This window comes from Vulpes lagopus, chromosome 10, assembly GCF_018345385.1.
Source record: "Vulpes lagopus strain Blue_001 chromosome 10, ASM1834538v1, whole genome shotgun sequence".
NCBI lineage: Eukaryota > Metazoa > Chordata > Mammalia > Carnivora > Canidae > Vulpes > Vulpes lagopus.
The window spans coordinates 79,210,905-79,226,172 of record NC_054833.1 but is presented as its reverse complement, the minus strand read 5'-3'; the positions used below and the strand labels follow the sequence as shown (position 1 = coordinate 79,226,172).

Genomic DNA, 15,268 nt, shown 5'->3' with positions numbered 1-15,268 from the left:
CAGGTGGTAATTTCTCTTTTATAGAGGTGTGCAGGCACAGATATTTGGCTTGTTGGGAAGTTTGAAGAGAAGCTTGTGTAGTGGGTTGGACTAGATAATATGGATTTCTCTTGTTACCCTGAGATGCTCTGACTCCAAGAAAAAAGGTTTCTCAGGAATATTAATAGATGTTATAAGACATACAGTGGATGTTAGGGAGAGATTGATGATCCAAATTTGAGTAGACAGGTTCAGGGAAGGTGTCCCAAAAGGGATAATACTTGGCCATATTTTAAAGGAAGACTAGAACTTTGATAATCAAAGGAGGTTGGAGGAGGGCAGGTATATTCAATACCAAGGGGATATTATGGTTAAAGAGGCATGCAATACCATGGCAAAGTTAGGTCTTGGGGTATTTATATGGGATAGTAGAGAGTAGAGATCTAAGCAAGAGACAGAATTGGACAGGTAAGAAGGGAGCTGCCATAAAGTATTTACTTGCCATAGAAAGAAACTGGATATTTGTTCTAAAAGTTGTAAGGAATCACTCAATAGTTCTAAGAAAAAGGAAATAAGGTCTGCACTTGAAGATATCAGCATTCTCTTCTGGATCAAAATTTTTTTAAAGATTTATTTATTTATTTTAGAGAGAGAGAGAGAGAGTAAGCAAGTGAGTGAGGTGAGAAGAAGGGCACAAGGAGAGGAGAGAGAATCCCAAGCAGACTCCCCACTGAGCACAGAGCCCAACATGGGGCTGGATCCCACGACCTGAGATCACAACCTGAGCTGAAACCAAGAGTTGGATACTTAACTGACTGTACCACCTAGGTGCCCCTCACCTGGATCAAATTTTTATGGGACCACAAGCATCATAATTTTTTGTCAGAAGCATCTAACCTGCTAGGGCCAGAGAATGCCTTTGTGCATAGGTCTTATTGACCACTGCAGCTCTATTTCCGTAGTCAGGACTATAATTTATGAACCACATATTTTGTTGGATCTCTTGGTAGGTCTAGATCCACCAGACATTTGGGCTTCAAATCACATAATTTTGAGGCTTTATGATTGATAAGAACTTCAAGGTAGAGTAAAAATTCCATGCCAATATGCCTTATGACCTTAGGGAAATTACTTTACCATCTCTTGCCTCATAAAACATAGATCTATGTTTCTATCCATTTCTACAGATTAGAGAGAGAAATGCCTCTAGAGACTACTCAGTCACCCTTCTATTCAAGAGGAAATGCTCGTTGGATCATGATTTGCCCATGACTGCACATTGAATAAATGGCAGAGCTGAAACTAGAATCCAGGCCTCCCATCTCTACAGCTAGTAAATTTGTAAACTTCTCAAACATTGCTACTTAGTTGGGGAGATCTTGGAGGGTCCTTCTCCAGTCTAAGACCATGAGATACATGAACCAGTCAGCTGGGAAGTTCATTTTCCCCTCTCTACACCCTGCTTCTCACCAGAGATGCATATTAGAATATGGAAGTGTAGACAAATAAAACCATCTGAACTTGTAGGGCTATAAAAGCATAAAAGGATGTAATTAATAACCTAATGGTTAGTGGGAACAGGAATATATGCCAAAGGTGATAAGAAAAAAATTTCATTTGTAGACTTTGCTTGATTTCTTCTCTTTACCCTTGTTTACAACTCTTTATCATCAATTTTTTTTTTCCAAAAGGGATATTGTTACAGTCTTATTAGTATCTGTGGGTGTGGTTCACTCACAAATTGGAAAGGAGGAGACAGGTGTTAACTAGGGCCTTTGGTTTTAGCTTCAGACACCCCCTGCACTGTTTCTGAGGATAGGATATATAACTACCAGTCTGGCACTGCTAGTCCTCTCCTGGAAAGAAAAAGTAAAAACAAAACTTTTTACCTTATATTTTCTTTCAACTTATTTTTCTTCATTTTAAATCTCTCCTTTTCTTTCTTGAAGAATTTCCGTAGTCTTTTCAGGGCTTCTTTTCCATCTAAACTAAGAGGAATGAGGGGGTGTAAATAGCATGACATTTGAGAGAGTAATAGAGATGGAGGAGGCTCATGCAAGAACACATCCTACTGCAGGTAGAGGCAGAAAATGCCTTATCAACTTCTATGCTCTTCTTTTTTGTTTAGATACCAATATGAAATAACACTTACCATTTAGCTACGAAGGGAATTACACCTCCATACAAACTTTCATCCACCCCAAATGGTCTCTATTTTGAGGATATGAAGCAAAGCCTTACTTTTAGAGGAGATGACTTAGGGAAGCATAGTTTATAAATTATGTTTACAAATATGTTTTGGAATTTCTGGCTCTTGAAATCCACATCACTGACTTTAATTTACTGAATGATGTCACAACAATGGTGGTACATTTACTGCCCAGCTGATGATTATAATCCTTCCAAATATGCTCTTAGATTTTTTAGAGGGTAGGGAGAGGGAATGATACACCCGCACCATTCTACCCAGTGTGGATCCCTACTCTTCCCTTCAACCCCCAACCTTCTTGCTTTTTGACCATTGCTGTTTTCATTTTCACAGTATGCCCCCAATAACTAGACTTGATGAATAATGCCCATTTGAACAAATATTCCTGATAACATGGAATTCTTAGATAGTAAATTAAGCCAAAATCCCAGAGACAGCCTTATTAACTTGCAAAGACACAGGTTAAGTCATACCCATTGGTTTCTTCCTGGGAATACTATGATAGAACTGCAGCAAGTTTTATTGATACTTACCTCTCCCTTCACAATTATTTCCTAGCACAATATTAAAGCCCTCTACTCTGAGAGGTGGACATTTTCTCAAAAGAGAAAGCAATAAAATTAAAAATTAAAGCATATAGTTATATACAATCACAAGTCTCTTATTCATCACAGTGTAGTATTAAAATATTTTATCTCCACTCTTGATGCAGATCTTCCCTGAGGATGATAGGGTCAAGGGAAGGGGATTGTTTCTTCAACTCTGGTTTTCCTACACTAATAGGGAAATACCATTAGCTACAAACTAAGAAAAAAGAGAAACTCACTCTATTTTTGGGTAGTTGCTCTTTGTTTTATAGACCTCTTCATATACTTCTTCACTATTTTCTTCTGAAATAGAAAAAAGTGATTTTCATTTATAATGACAACAATTCAGATTTCATAAGAAGTTACTGGATACTGATCAGGTGTTAGGTACACTTTGATGTCAAGTAGATTTTTTACATAAGCATATGGTAAAAATAATTAAACTTCTATAAAGGTATGTACAAAATGAAAATTCATATTTGCTTCTACCCCATTATTCCAAGTCTGATCTGATGTAGTCAAAGAAAGCTGGTTTATTAACAAATTCCTTCCTTCTACCCTCTTACCATGCATATTTCATATATAGTTTTCAGAGTTTACTAAAAATCTGAATGCTGAGGCAATAATGGAGAACTGAAGCATCTTGAGTAATCTTTCTTGATAGCATGGCTTTAGCCTAGCCCAACACATGAGCTTAAAGTACAGATACACTTTGAGGCTACCCTGCAAGGGAATGATTTTCAGGCTTAAAATGCAACTCACATACAGTGAGTTTAGGAGAGTCACTTAAATCCTCCATGCCTTAGTTTCCTTTCTAAAATGGGGTACTAAGTTTCATGATCTCCAAGGTTGTTTCACCATCTAAAATTCTGACATTCTAAGGAGGGCAAAAGAAACCAGATCAGCATTTGATTATAACCTCCTCTATTATTTCTTTATCTATGCATATTTAGTAAATAGTTTTGGAATGTCTCACATGTTCCTGGCATTATACTAGGGGCTAGAAAAAATAGCAAGCATAAAGAAGATAACAATCTAGGTGGGAAGACAGTTACTAATGTAAGAATCACAAATGTATAAAATTATAACTATAAAGTGCTGCAAAGGAAGGCCATGATACTATGAGATTCATGAGACTGTACACCAACGGGAATATTTCCTGGGGCAATAATGAAGGAGCTGGGACCAGAGGAGACAACAGTCATGTAGGCAAAGGAGCCAAGGGGAGGGAAGAACACTCCGTGAAGAAGGAAGAGCATATGAGAACACTCCATGGTGGAGCTCGGTAAGTCAGAGAAACTAAAAGGAAGTAGGCATGAATGGATCTCGAGGATGAAGACTGTGTATAATGTGAAGAAGTCTTCAGTGGCAGGTAGAGGAAAACTCAAGGCCACTCAAGGCCTCTAGACCACATGAAAGTTGATCTTAAAAGTATTAAGAAACCACAATTGTGTGTTATTTAAACAATATTCCTGGAATTTAAGAAAGAAAACAGATGAATATATGGAAAGGGGAAAAGAAACAAAGGAGAGAGGGAAACAAGCCATAAGTGACTTCACAATGAAGAACAAACTGAGGGTTGAGGGAGGGAGGGGGGGTGAGGAATGGGCTAGATGGGTGATGAGCATTAAGGAGGGCACTTGTGATTAGCACTGAGTATTGTACATAAGTGGTGAATTACTGAATTCTACCCCAGAAACCAATATTGCACTGTATGTTAACTAACAAAATATAAATTAAAAAACACCATTCCTGTAATCAGACCTGCATTGTGAAGCAGTCAGGAAGGAGGACATTTCACAGTGAAGTTGCTTTTTTGCCGCAAGAGCCCCATTATTAGAGTCTTCACCTTCATGATTCTAAGTGGATTTTTTAGCACATACCTCAGACCACTTCTCCCATCAAACTTACCATCACCTTGCCTGATTGACATTATTAAAAATATACATAGATAAAAGACACTTTACACTAATCAGCCACAGAAGCACTCAGCAATTTCTACCAACAGTCTCAAGTGTCTTCTTATACTTACCATTATCAGAAGCAAATGAGCTAGAGTAGTCTGACCTTGGTCTGCAGGAAGAAATAAAGCAAAGACCATTAACCTACTGTGTTGTACCTGTAGTCTTGCCACAGTCATCTCTAGTCTCACCACACTGCTGACATGCACTTACCCTGCCTTCCCGGGGTACTCAACATCATCATATGTCTCGTCTGAGATGGAGAGAGGCTTACAGGCCCCTCCGTCTGGAGTTTCTTTCGTGACCTCTAAGGCCTCCACATACCCACCTGTAAGGAAAACAGAGAAAGTCTTGAAGAATAGCTCATCAACTGCTACCATAAATGCATTCACACATGCCATGGCAGTGAAGGCAAGAATAAGAAAGGCAGATTTCATAATCTGAAACTGGATTATAATCTTGGTACGTATGCTTCTTTGGCACATCACTTCAGCTTGCAGAGACTCAATTATGTCCATGAAGTTGGGACAATAATAACACCAACTCTTATGTGATTGTGGCAAGGATGAATATGTATTTATGAAGAGTACTAGCCTAGTGACCCATATTTTTTTTGATGGCTCTTCTTTAATCTCTGACCTCAGATGGTGAGATCCTCCAGGGCACAGCCCTGGAGTTCCTCTCTATTTCTTTTTTTTAAGATGTATTTATTTATTTGAGAGAGAAAGAGAGCAAAAGAGAGTGCATGTGAGTGCACACGTGTAGGGGAGAAGCAGAAGGAGAGAAGGAATCTCAAGCAGACTCCGCACTGAGCACAGAGCCCAACATGGGGCTTAATCCCCCGACCTGAGATCACGACCTAAGCCAAAACCAAGAGTCAGATGCCCAACTGGGTCACGCAGGCACCTCTTCTCTCTCTTTAAATCTAGATGACCTTGTCCAATTTTGAGTCATTTTCCCCTCAAATTTCTTAGATTAGTTGATTGAGCATATTAACATTTCTTATTCCCTTAGTGTTTGAATTAGCCAGAAGATGGTGTGCCCAGTTGAAAAATGTACAAGGATTTTTGGCACAAGTAGCTAGCCTGTTAATTGCACGTGCTGATTTATTTCACAGAACTGTAAACTTGTCATAACCATAAAACTGCTACATTTTTATCAGTTGGCCTAGGTTAATATGAGTATGAGTGATTCAGAACCATTTTCACACATGAACTATTAATCAGAAAGAAGAAGTGATACATCTGAAAAACAAGCAGTAAGCAAATTGACTTCTGTCAATTAAATGAACCAAACAACAAGATTTAATCCCCTGATAAGGGGACGCCTGGGTGGCTCAGTGGTTGAGCGTCTGCCTTTGGCCCAGGGTGTGATCCTGGGGTCCTGGGATCAAGTCCCACATCTGGCTCCCTGTATGGAGCCTGGTTTTATCTCCGCCTGTCTCCACCTCTCTCTGTGTCTCTCATGAATAAATAAATAAAATCTTTGAAAAAAGATTTTATCCCCTGATAAGAAATCAATTAGCATGTAGACTCTAAACTATCTCAAGCATGTTAGCTCCTTGAGCTATGAGGTGCTGCTTTTTCTTAAGGAGTTGCCAGTAAATTTCTCCACCACAAAGCAAAGATGCTGGACACATAGGTGCTTAATTCCTAGTTCAAGATATTTTTTTTCTTTCTTAATCCTTCCTTTTGGCTGCAGCAAATATAAAAGTTTATGGATTCTTTTTAAAAAACACAGACAACTACCAAATTTACATCTCTAAGTTAGACATCTTTCATGAATGCTAGATACTCCATCAGCCTTCACACTACTCCCATTTGGTTGTCTAAACACATTATGCTCCAAACCAAACTCACAGTTTCTCTCCACAAATCTGCTTTTTTTCTGAAGTCGGCTCCATCTCAATAAAAAGTGGCAACCCATCCTTTCAGTTGTTCAGGTCCCAAGCATGAAGACATCCTTGACGCCCTTCTCTACATCCAAATTCTATCCCGAATCCAAACGCATCTCAACAAGTCTACCACGTATGTTCCTCCAAGCTCCTGTCATCTCTCACATTAGTGCAATAAGCTCCTAACAGGTCCCTGATTTATCCCTTCGCAATTCTTCTTTCGTGACTGCAGCCAGAATGATTCTTTAAATATAATCAGATCATTCTGTTCTTGTGCTCAAAACCTCTCATTCATTCTTAAAAATCTGTCAGAGTAAATGCCAAAGTTATTGCAATGGTCTACAGAAGCCCCCACACTATCTGGCCCCTTGTTGTGTCTCTGACCTCATCTCCTACTATACTGTACTCCAGCCATACAAGCCTTCCTGCTGTTCCGTCCCCATATGGGGTAGGCTCCCGTCTCAGGATATTTGCATTCCTTCTGCCCTCTCCCCAGAATATATTTTTAAAAGATTTTATTTATTTATTTGAGAGACAATGAGCAAGAAGGATGGGGGGAGAAGCACAGTCCTCACTGAGTAGGGAGCCCAATGCAGAGCTTGATCCCAGGATCCTGGGATCACGACCTGAGCCGAAGGCAGATGCCTAACTGACTGAGCTACCCAGGCGCCCCTCCCCAGAACATTTTTACCCTACATACACTTGGCTCTCCTCATCCATTTTTTTTTTTTGCTTTACTTCTTTAAAGTGACCTATGAATATTCTAAAATTGTAACTTCTATCTCCATTTGCTTTCCTGATTCTTTTCTTGCTTTATTTTTTTCCTATAACATTTACTACCATTTTGGATATTTTGTTTATATATTTACTATCTGTCTCCTCTGATCAGAATGCAACCTCCATGAACATAGAGATTTTTGCTATACCCCAAACACCTAGAAGAGGGCCAAATAAATGGCACTCCAATATCTTTTAATATTGAATGATTTGAATGCATAGTTCTCCTAACTAGAGTGTTTTGTGTATTGAGTTTATAGTGTTTACTGACATTAAACTTTATATTTGCTATCTCATTACATACTTATTTGTTCTATTTTTCCCCCTCGTCTTCCTCTTTCTTTTTTTATTTTTAAAATATTTTATTTATTTATTCATGAGAGACACAAAAAGAGAGAGGCAGAGATATAGGCAGAGGGAGAAGCAAGATCCATGTGGGGAGCCCAATGCAGGACTTGATCCTGGGACTCCAGGATCACACCCTAAGCTGAAGGCAGATGCTCAACCACTGAGCCACCCAGGTATCCCAGCACCTTTCTCTTTCTTGACTGAGATCTCTTTTTTCTGTATTGTTTGGAAGAAATATGTACTTTCTTTTAATAGTTACCCTAGTGTGTTTTAAATTTTAATTACAACATGCAGGAAAAAGCACAAATCATAACAGTACAGCTCAATGGATTTTTCCCAAATCGAACATGTTCATGTACAGAGCACACAGATAAAAAAAAATCTAATACCATCAGGGCCCCCAAGCCCTTCCCATGCTCTGTTCTAGTCCTCCTTCCCTCCCACAAGGGTAGCCACCATCATAATGCTTAATATCAGAGGTCAATTCTGCTTATTTCTTAATTTTACATTAATAGAATCATTCAGAATGTTCTCTTTGGTGTTGCCTACTTCTCTTCAGTACTCTGTGACATTTACCTGTGCTGTTGCATATGGCCGTAATTTGTTCATTCCTATAAAGATTCCATGTATGAACAAACTACATTTATCCATTCTACTTTAGATGGACATATGGATGGTTTCCAGTTTGAGGTCATTATAAAAAGTTCTGTTATGAACATCTTGTATATATCTTGGTAAACTGAAGTATGCATTTCTATTGGGTATAAGAATAGGCATAGACTTGCTAGTCATAGGATATGCATATGCTGGGCTTTAATAGATACTGCCAGACAGTTTTCCAAAATGATTACCCCAGTTACAGTCCCAGCAGTGTAGGAGAGTTCTAGTTGTTCCATAACTTCACTAAGACTTGATATTTTTAGTGGTTTTTATTTTAGCTGTTTGGGTGGGAGTGTAGTGATATCACATTGTAGGTTTCTTTTCTTTTCTTTTTTTTTTCTTTTTAAGATTTTATCTATTTCATGAGAGACACAGAGAGAGAGGCAGAGACATAGGCAGAGGGAGAAGCAGGCTCCCTGTGGGAAGCCTGATGTGGGACTCGATCCCAAGACCCCGAGATCACCACCTGAGCCAAAGGTAGATGCTTAACCACTGAGCCACCTAGGTGTCTCACATTGTAGATTTCATTTGCATTTCCCAGAAACTTAATGAGGGTGAACAGCTCTTCCATAATGTATTTGCTTTTTGAAAATCTTGAGTGAAGTACCTGTTTAAGTATTTTCTCAAAAAAAAATATTTTCTCAATTCCTCTAAATTTTTTTCTGATTTATATTTTCTGGATACAGTGATATTTATGGAAGATTTATGTATTCCATATATGAGTCCTTTGTCAAAAATATATATAAATCAAATAACTTCTCTCTGTGCCTTGTCTTTTCACTGTTATCTTTTGATGAATATATCCTAGCTACTCTCTTTTAAAGCTAGTATAAATTACTTGCTACAGTTAAAAACCTTAAAATGTTTTGAGTTACCTTCCCAGAATATATGCTATTAATCCTCAATATTTTTTTCATCTCCCGAGTTAGCTGTGTTGTTTTATTCAGTTGATACTTTCTTGCATCTAAAGTTATGCAAGGGATTATCTTCTTTCTTTCTGAAATATATGCTTTAGAATCTCCGTTAGGAGGTTTTATTTGGTGATTAAAGTCTCTCACTTTGTCTAAAAATATAATTTTTCCTTCATCCCTGACATACATTTTCACTAGTTATACAATTCTGGATAGACATTCAATATCTTTCAGTAGCATTGTGTTCAAGTTGCACACTCTTATTTTTGAGAACTCAGCAATCAGCTTGTTTCTTTCTGGATGACTGGCTTTTTCCTTTGTCTGCTTTTAAGATATTTTAAGATTTTCTCTTATTCTTCAATATTATTCCATTTCTTTAAGATATAACTAGGTGTGAAGTTCTTTTCTTTAGCCTGCTTGAGAACTTTGGGGCTTCTGGATCTACACAGTTATCTTTCAACAATTCTCAAAAATTATCAGGAATTATCTCTTTATTTTTTCCTCTTTCCCACTCTTTCCATGGTCCTTTTGTAGTTAAGATTTCTTCAATTATCCTTGAGGATTCTTATCCTCTCATTCCCTTCTTTCCTATCATTTCCCGTGTGAAATATATTTTGGATAATTTCTCTAGATTTATCTTCTTGTTCCTTAATTTCTTCACCTGTGTCTAGTTTTTAAAAGATATTTTATTTATCTGTTCATGAGAGACAGAGAGAGAGAGGCAGAGACATAGATAGAGGGAGAAGCAGGCTCCATGCAGGGAACCTGATGGCAGGACTCAATCCTAGGACCCTGGGATCATGACCTGAGCCAAAGGCAGGCACCCAATCACTGAGCCACCCAGGAGTCCTCACCTGTGTCTAATCTGATGTATAATTTATTCGCCACATTTCCATATCAATTTACCAAACTATCTTTTTCAAAAATGTTTATTCCTTATTCATGTTTTTTAATTTTTAAAATATATTAATATATGTTTTCTGTTTAATAATTCTAGTATCTGTAATATCTTGCAGACTGGCCCCTAGCATCTGTTCTGCTGGTTTCCAGTCACTGTGACTTGTTTGCTTGTGTGTTTAGTAATTTTTGTCTATGAACTGTTAATTTTTAAAAGTATATGTTGTAGAATTATTTGAAACCTGAAATAGAAGTTGCTTCCATCAAAGAGGATTTTGTTTACTTCAGGCAGTTGTCTGGGAGGGCTACCAAGCTGATACCACATTAGATTACACTGAATTTCTTTTGGACCACACACATAGTAGTGGGACTTTGAACTGCTAATTGGTTTGCATATCAGTTTATGGTAATCTTTTTTTTTTTTTCCTTCACCCAGCACCAGGGTCAAAATGGACAAGTCTCCTTGTGCTTACTGGGATTTATGTTTTGTTAATTTTTTTTTCCAACCAAAAGAAGTGATACTTTGACTTCATTCATTTTTTTAAGAGGCCTATTTGCATAGAAGGAGTATAGAAAGACACTCTATTATATTTTTCTCCTCAAAACTTTCAGTTTTCATGCCCACTCTCCTTGATTAAGCATTTTGTGCTACTCAAACAAGTACTGCAAAGAACTATTAATGGACTCAGCAACTCCCTTTGTGTTTTAGCAGTATGTACAGATTACTCAGAATAATCCTCTTTGGACTATTTTTTTTCATGGCATAATCCTCAAATCTATAGTGACTCTCATGGACAGTACATAATTACATGAAAATAGCTTTCAGCCCCATATTCGGGGCTCTCCTGTAACTCTTTTATTCACTTCAACTAGTCTTCCTCTCACTTCCATTTTTTTTCTATACTCCAAGTTAAGTCTACCTGTTTCTCAATTTAAGGCATTTTTAAAAAATTTTATGCTATTTCTATGCTTTCTCGTGCATCATTAATATCAGAAAATATCTTTTGCCACCCTTTTTACATTTATTTTTGAAAAAAAATTATCTCAGAATAAACACTTGAGATCTACCCATTTTATAATAAATCTGTAAGTATACAGTACAGTATTTTTAATTATAGGCACAGTCTTATTCATTCTGTGTGGACATATCCTTTGAGGTCCTGGCTTTATACAGGAGTCTCCTATTATAAGCTCACTTGGGGCAGGCCCTGGGACATAGCTCCTGTCCTCTGCACATCACATAGTCAAAACAGGAACTCAAGAGATTCAGAGCTCAGTAAAAACCCTTAGGATGGGAGTAGCTCTGACACTCACTTTCCAGGATTCCTGGTTCCTATGAGTATATGGATGATTTCTTTTTATATCAGTTCTGTGATACTTCATTTTCCAAAAATTTACTCTTTACTTTTCTTAGTCATGAGAATTATTCATATTCTCAAATCTACCATAGTCTCGCTGATGTTGGATTTATTATTTTATTCCTTTAACAAAGTTTTGTTGGGAGATCTCCAGTGTGCCAGACATGTACCAGGTTGCAGAAATGCAGAGAAAAATACCAAATGGTCTCTGATCTCATGGTGCTCATTGTATACCATGGCAGACAAACATGTACCCCATGTATTATGTTAGGCATCCTATAATTTAGAGAAGAAAATAAATGAAGAGAACTAAGTTATTGAGCACATGAACTAAACACTTTATCTGTATTGACTGACAGCCCTGGAAAATAAATAGTATTACCCCATTTGCACATGAAAATCTGTAAGTTTCCTAAGATTATGGGATTAGTATATAGTGGTCCTGGGTCCCAGAAATGCTTGACCTATACGGAGATGTGGTCACTCAGTTGTTTCAGTGCCATGGAAGCAGAAAGAAGTGAGGAATTGTGGTCTCTGGAGAGCAGTAAAGAGAAGGATGGACTGAGGTAAGGGAGGCCTCAGAAGAAGTGACTTCTGACATAGATTTTATTTATTTGAGAGATCGTGAGAGCCAGAGAGATCACAGAGGGAAATGGAGAGGGAGAAGCTGACTCGCTGCTGAGCAGAGAGCCGGATGCAGAGCTCAATCCTAGGACTGTGGGATCATGATCTGAACTAAAGGCAGATGCTCAACCAACTGAGCCACCCAGGTACCTCCTGAGATAGATCTTAAAGGATGCCTAGGACATCATCAGGTGAGAATTCCAGACAGATCAAGCAAAATTATAGAGGTATTTAAACACTTGACATAGGACATGCAGAATACAGCAAAGTATTCAGGGAATACTTGTGAGGCAAGGATGTGGCCAACTAGCCCAGAGGTGGATTTTAAGGGGCCCCGAATCCATCTTATGACCACTGAGTATTTATTCTTCTCATAACTGTTTTGTAACATGTGAAATGTCAATGGTTTGCTATGGTTTAATGGGTTGGGGTGGATATCTATTTTCTTTGTCTACCTAATATCTACTTTTTCCCCTGATAACAGCCCTTTCCTTTTGCTTTGGAAATCCTTCAATCTGATGTTATGTAGTTTTGGTAGAAGCTACTCTGCCCCCAGTTCCAGGGGTGAGTTTATGACATAGGCTGAGTTCCAGAGCATCATATCCCTCACTCAGAATGACTGGTTCAGAGGTAACATGTGACCCAATCAGACCCAATAAGACTCAGATCTGGGCCTTTTCTCTTAACTATTGAGAAGGTAACAATTTCTAGTTTTCCTCAGGTGTTCCTAAGAGGATAGAGTATAAGCTTGTTACTGCTGGATGCTATCTTGCCTCCAAAAGGGTTGGGTTTGTCTGAAAGTTGATGCCAAGCCAGAGAGGGAAAAGCCAGGAATAGAAGAAATAAAATTGAGTCTTTGTGTTATGACTTGTGTACTTGGATCCAGCCATGGCCAGACTCCTTGAAGTGAGACTCCTCTTCCCTTTTTGCTTAACACAATATGATACGATTACCGTTACCTGTAATCAAGAGTCTTGACTAACACGGAAGGCAAACACAACCTAAATAAAGTAAACTAATGATATCATACTATATCATCAGTGTGTCAATTATCTTGGCCTACAAAAATCAACGGAAGCCGGTAGATATACAAAGAAAGGAGTAAATGTTTGTTGAGGATCTACTTGTGACATACTGTCAGATTTGTGCTTCACAAAACCCCTATGAAGTCTAACACATGAATCTCTTTTATAAATGAAGAAATGGAGCTGAAGGGATATGAAGTTATTTCTTACATGGCTAGTAAGTATTAGAGCTTATTTTGAATTCTGGTCTTCTACTTCTAAATCTAGTGTTCTTTCCATGACTGCATGACTGCCTCACACTAGGGCAAGTTTCCTGGTACATAATAAATGTTCAATAAGTATTTATAAAATCAACTAAAATCCTGGACATGCACAACTTTAAAATCATTTGGTGATGGTGAAGAGAACCAGGAAGAAATGCAACTTACAGTGGCCTAGGGAGTGCCTGGCCAGCGTCGGGTCTTGGGGGCAGGCCTTTGTCTGGACAATGTGGCTCACAGGGTCCTGCTTTCTGGGCAGCATGTTCATGTTGCCTCTCTGGACTTTCATCACCTGGTTTCTTCCCAGCATCCCTCCACAGGCAGCCTCCTAAACATATTCAACAGGGAGATTGCTGTAGATCTCTGATTTACCTGCTCCATTGGCCACTTACTTGCACTGTTCTTCAATCATTTATTCCTCATGCATAACAATTTATTATGGTACTGAACACAGTCTCCCTAGACTAAGTTTCACGAGGATGCAGACCATATCTTTTGCTCATTTCTGAGTGGCCACAGAACACCCAGCACAGAGGCAGCCCCAAAGGAGGCACCCAGCATATAACCAAGCACTGACTACAGAGCAGGCTTTTCATGTATCTTATCTCACCTAATATCCATGACACCCCATTAGGAAAATATCATTAGTCCACATAATAAGGACTTTAGAAAGGTGAAATAACTGGTCTTCAAATACTCTGGTCTCACAGCTAGTAGTCTACCAGGGTAGGACTTGAACCCCGTGCTCTTGACCACCAAGGGATGCTGTGTTCCTTTTGCCTCACATTTCATCTTTCCTCCTGCCATTCTTCTGTTCCTCCTCATTTCCCCACTGCAGTGTTTGTCAAACACTAATGCTGGGTTCTGGAGTTAGAGAGAAGCCATGGCACAGTGGCCTACACACTGATCTTAGAGACAATACACACAAACATTCAGGTACAATGTGGCAAGTGCTATTTGCAAATGTATTGTTCACTGAGACAGAAACAGAGGAGGGGAGGTCAGTTCTCTTGGCTGGGAGACAGGGTGGAGAGACTTCCACAGTAGGTCTTATTAAAGAGTATTTTGAAATGTAAATAAGAGGGGGATCCCTGGGTGGCACAGCGGTTTAGTGCCTGCCTTTGGCCCAGGGCACGATCCTGGAGACCCGGGTTCGAATCCCATGTCGGGCTCCCGGTGCATGGAGCCTGCTTCTCCCTCTGTCTATGTCTCTGCCTCTCTCTCTCTCTCTGTGTGACTATCATAAAAAAAAAAAAAAAGAAATGTAAATAAGAGATTGACTGAGGGGGTAAAGGAGTACCGGGAGGACAAATCAGCACGAGCAAAGGCATGGGTATCTGGAGCAATATTAGTGTCCTCAGAAAGGTATGTGAAGGCTGATGCTGAGGGAAGAGTGGAAGAAGCAGGGGAAAAAGATGAGATGAGAAGATATAACAGAATGAGGCTGAGTAATGCAGGGTCTTTTGTGCAAGATTCAGTGTGGCTCTCACTGAGCCCCAGGCAGCAATCTGAGCTAGATGTGCATTTCAGAAAGATCTGGATGGATTGCCAGGAATAGACATTGGAAATCAAGAAGAATTACAGGCTTTCTGGCCATTTATCAGATGTCAATGGGAGAGGAGATTACTGTCCTTCCGACTGCAAGCGGGCAGGAGGGTTGACTATGACAATACATCTGAAAGTACTTGGAAAAGCTGAAGTACTTAACAGATATAAAGTATGAGATTTCCTGAGTTCTTGGTGGGATCTGGGCAAACTAAAAGGAGAATATAAGGAGG

At 38.9% G+C, this 15,268-nt stretch overlaps 1 protein-coding gene across 3 annotated transcripts in view; it reads right to left on the bottom strand.

The window, feature by feature from the left end:
* The window catches only part of FYB2 (FYN binding protein 2), a 121,008-nt gene that overhangs the window by 22,654 nt on the left and 83,086 nt on the right, over positions 1–15,268 (bottom strand). For all 3 annotated transcript variants that reach the window (XM_041772392.1, XM_041772393.1, XM_041772394.1), the window contains 5 exons: positions 13,659–13,818; positions 4,950–5,064; positions 4,808–4,848; positions 3,015–3,078; positions 1,869–1,967 (listed from right to left, as the gene is read on the bottom strand). In XM_041772392.1, coding sequence (XP_041628326.1) covers positions 1,869–1,967; positions 3,015–3,078; positions 4,808–4,848; positions 4,950–5,064; positions 13,659–13,818 — 479 coding nt within the window. The remainder of the gene's footprint in view (positions 1–1,868; positions 1,968–3,014; positions 3,079–4,807; positions 4,849–4,949; positions 5,065–13,658; positions 13,819–15,268) is intronic.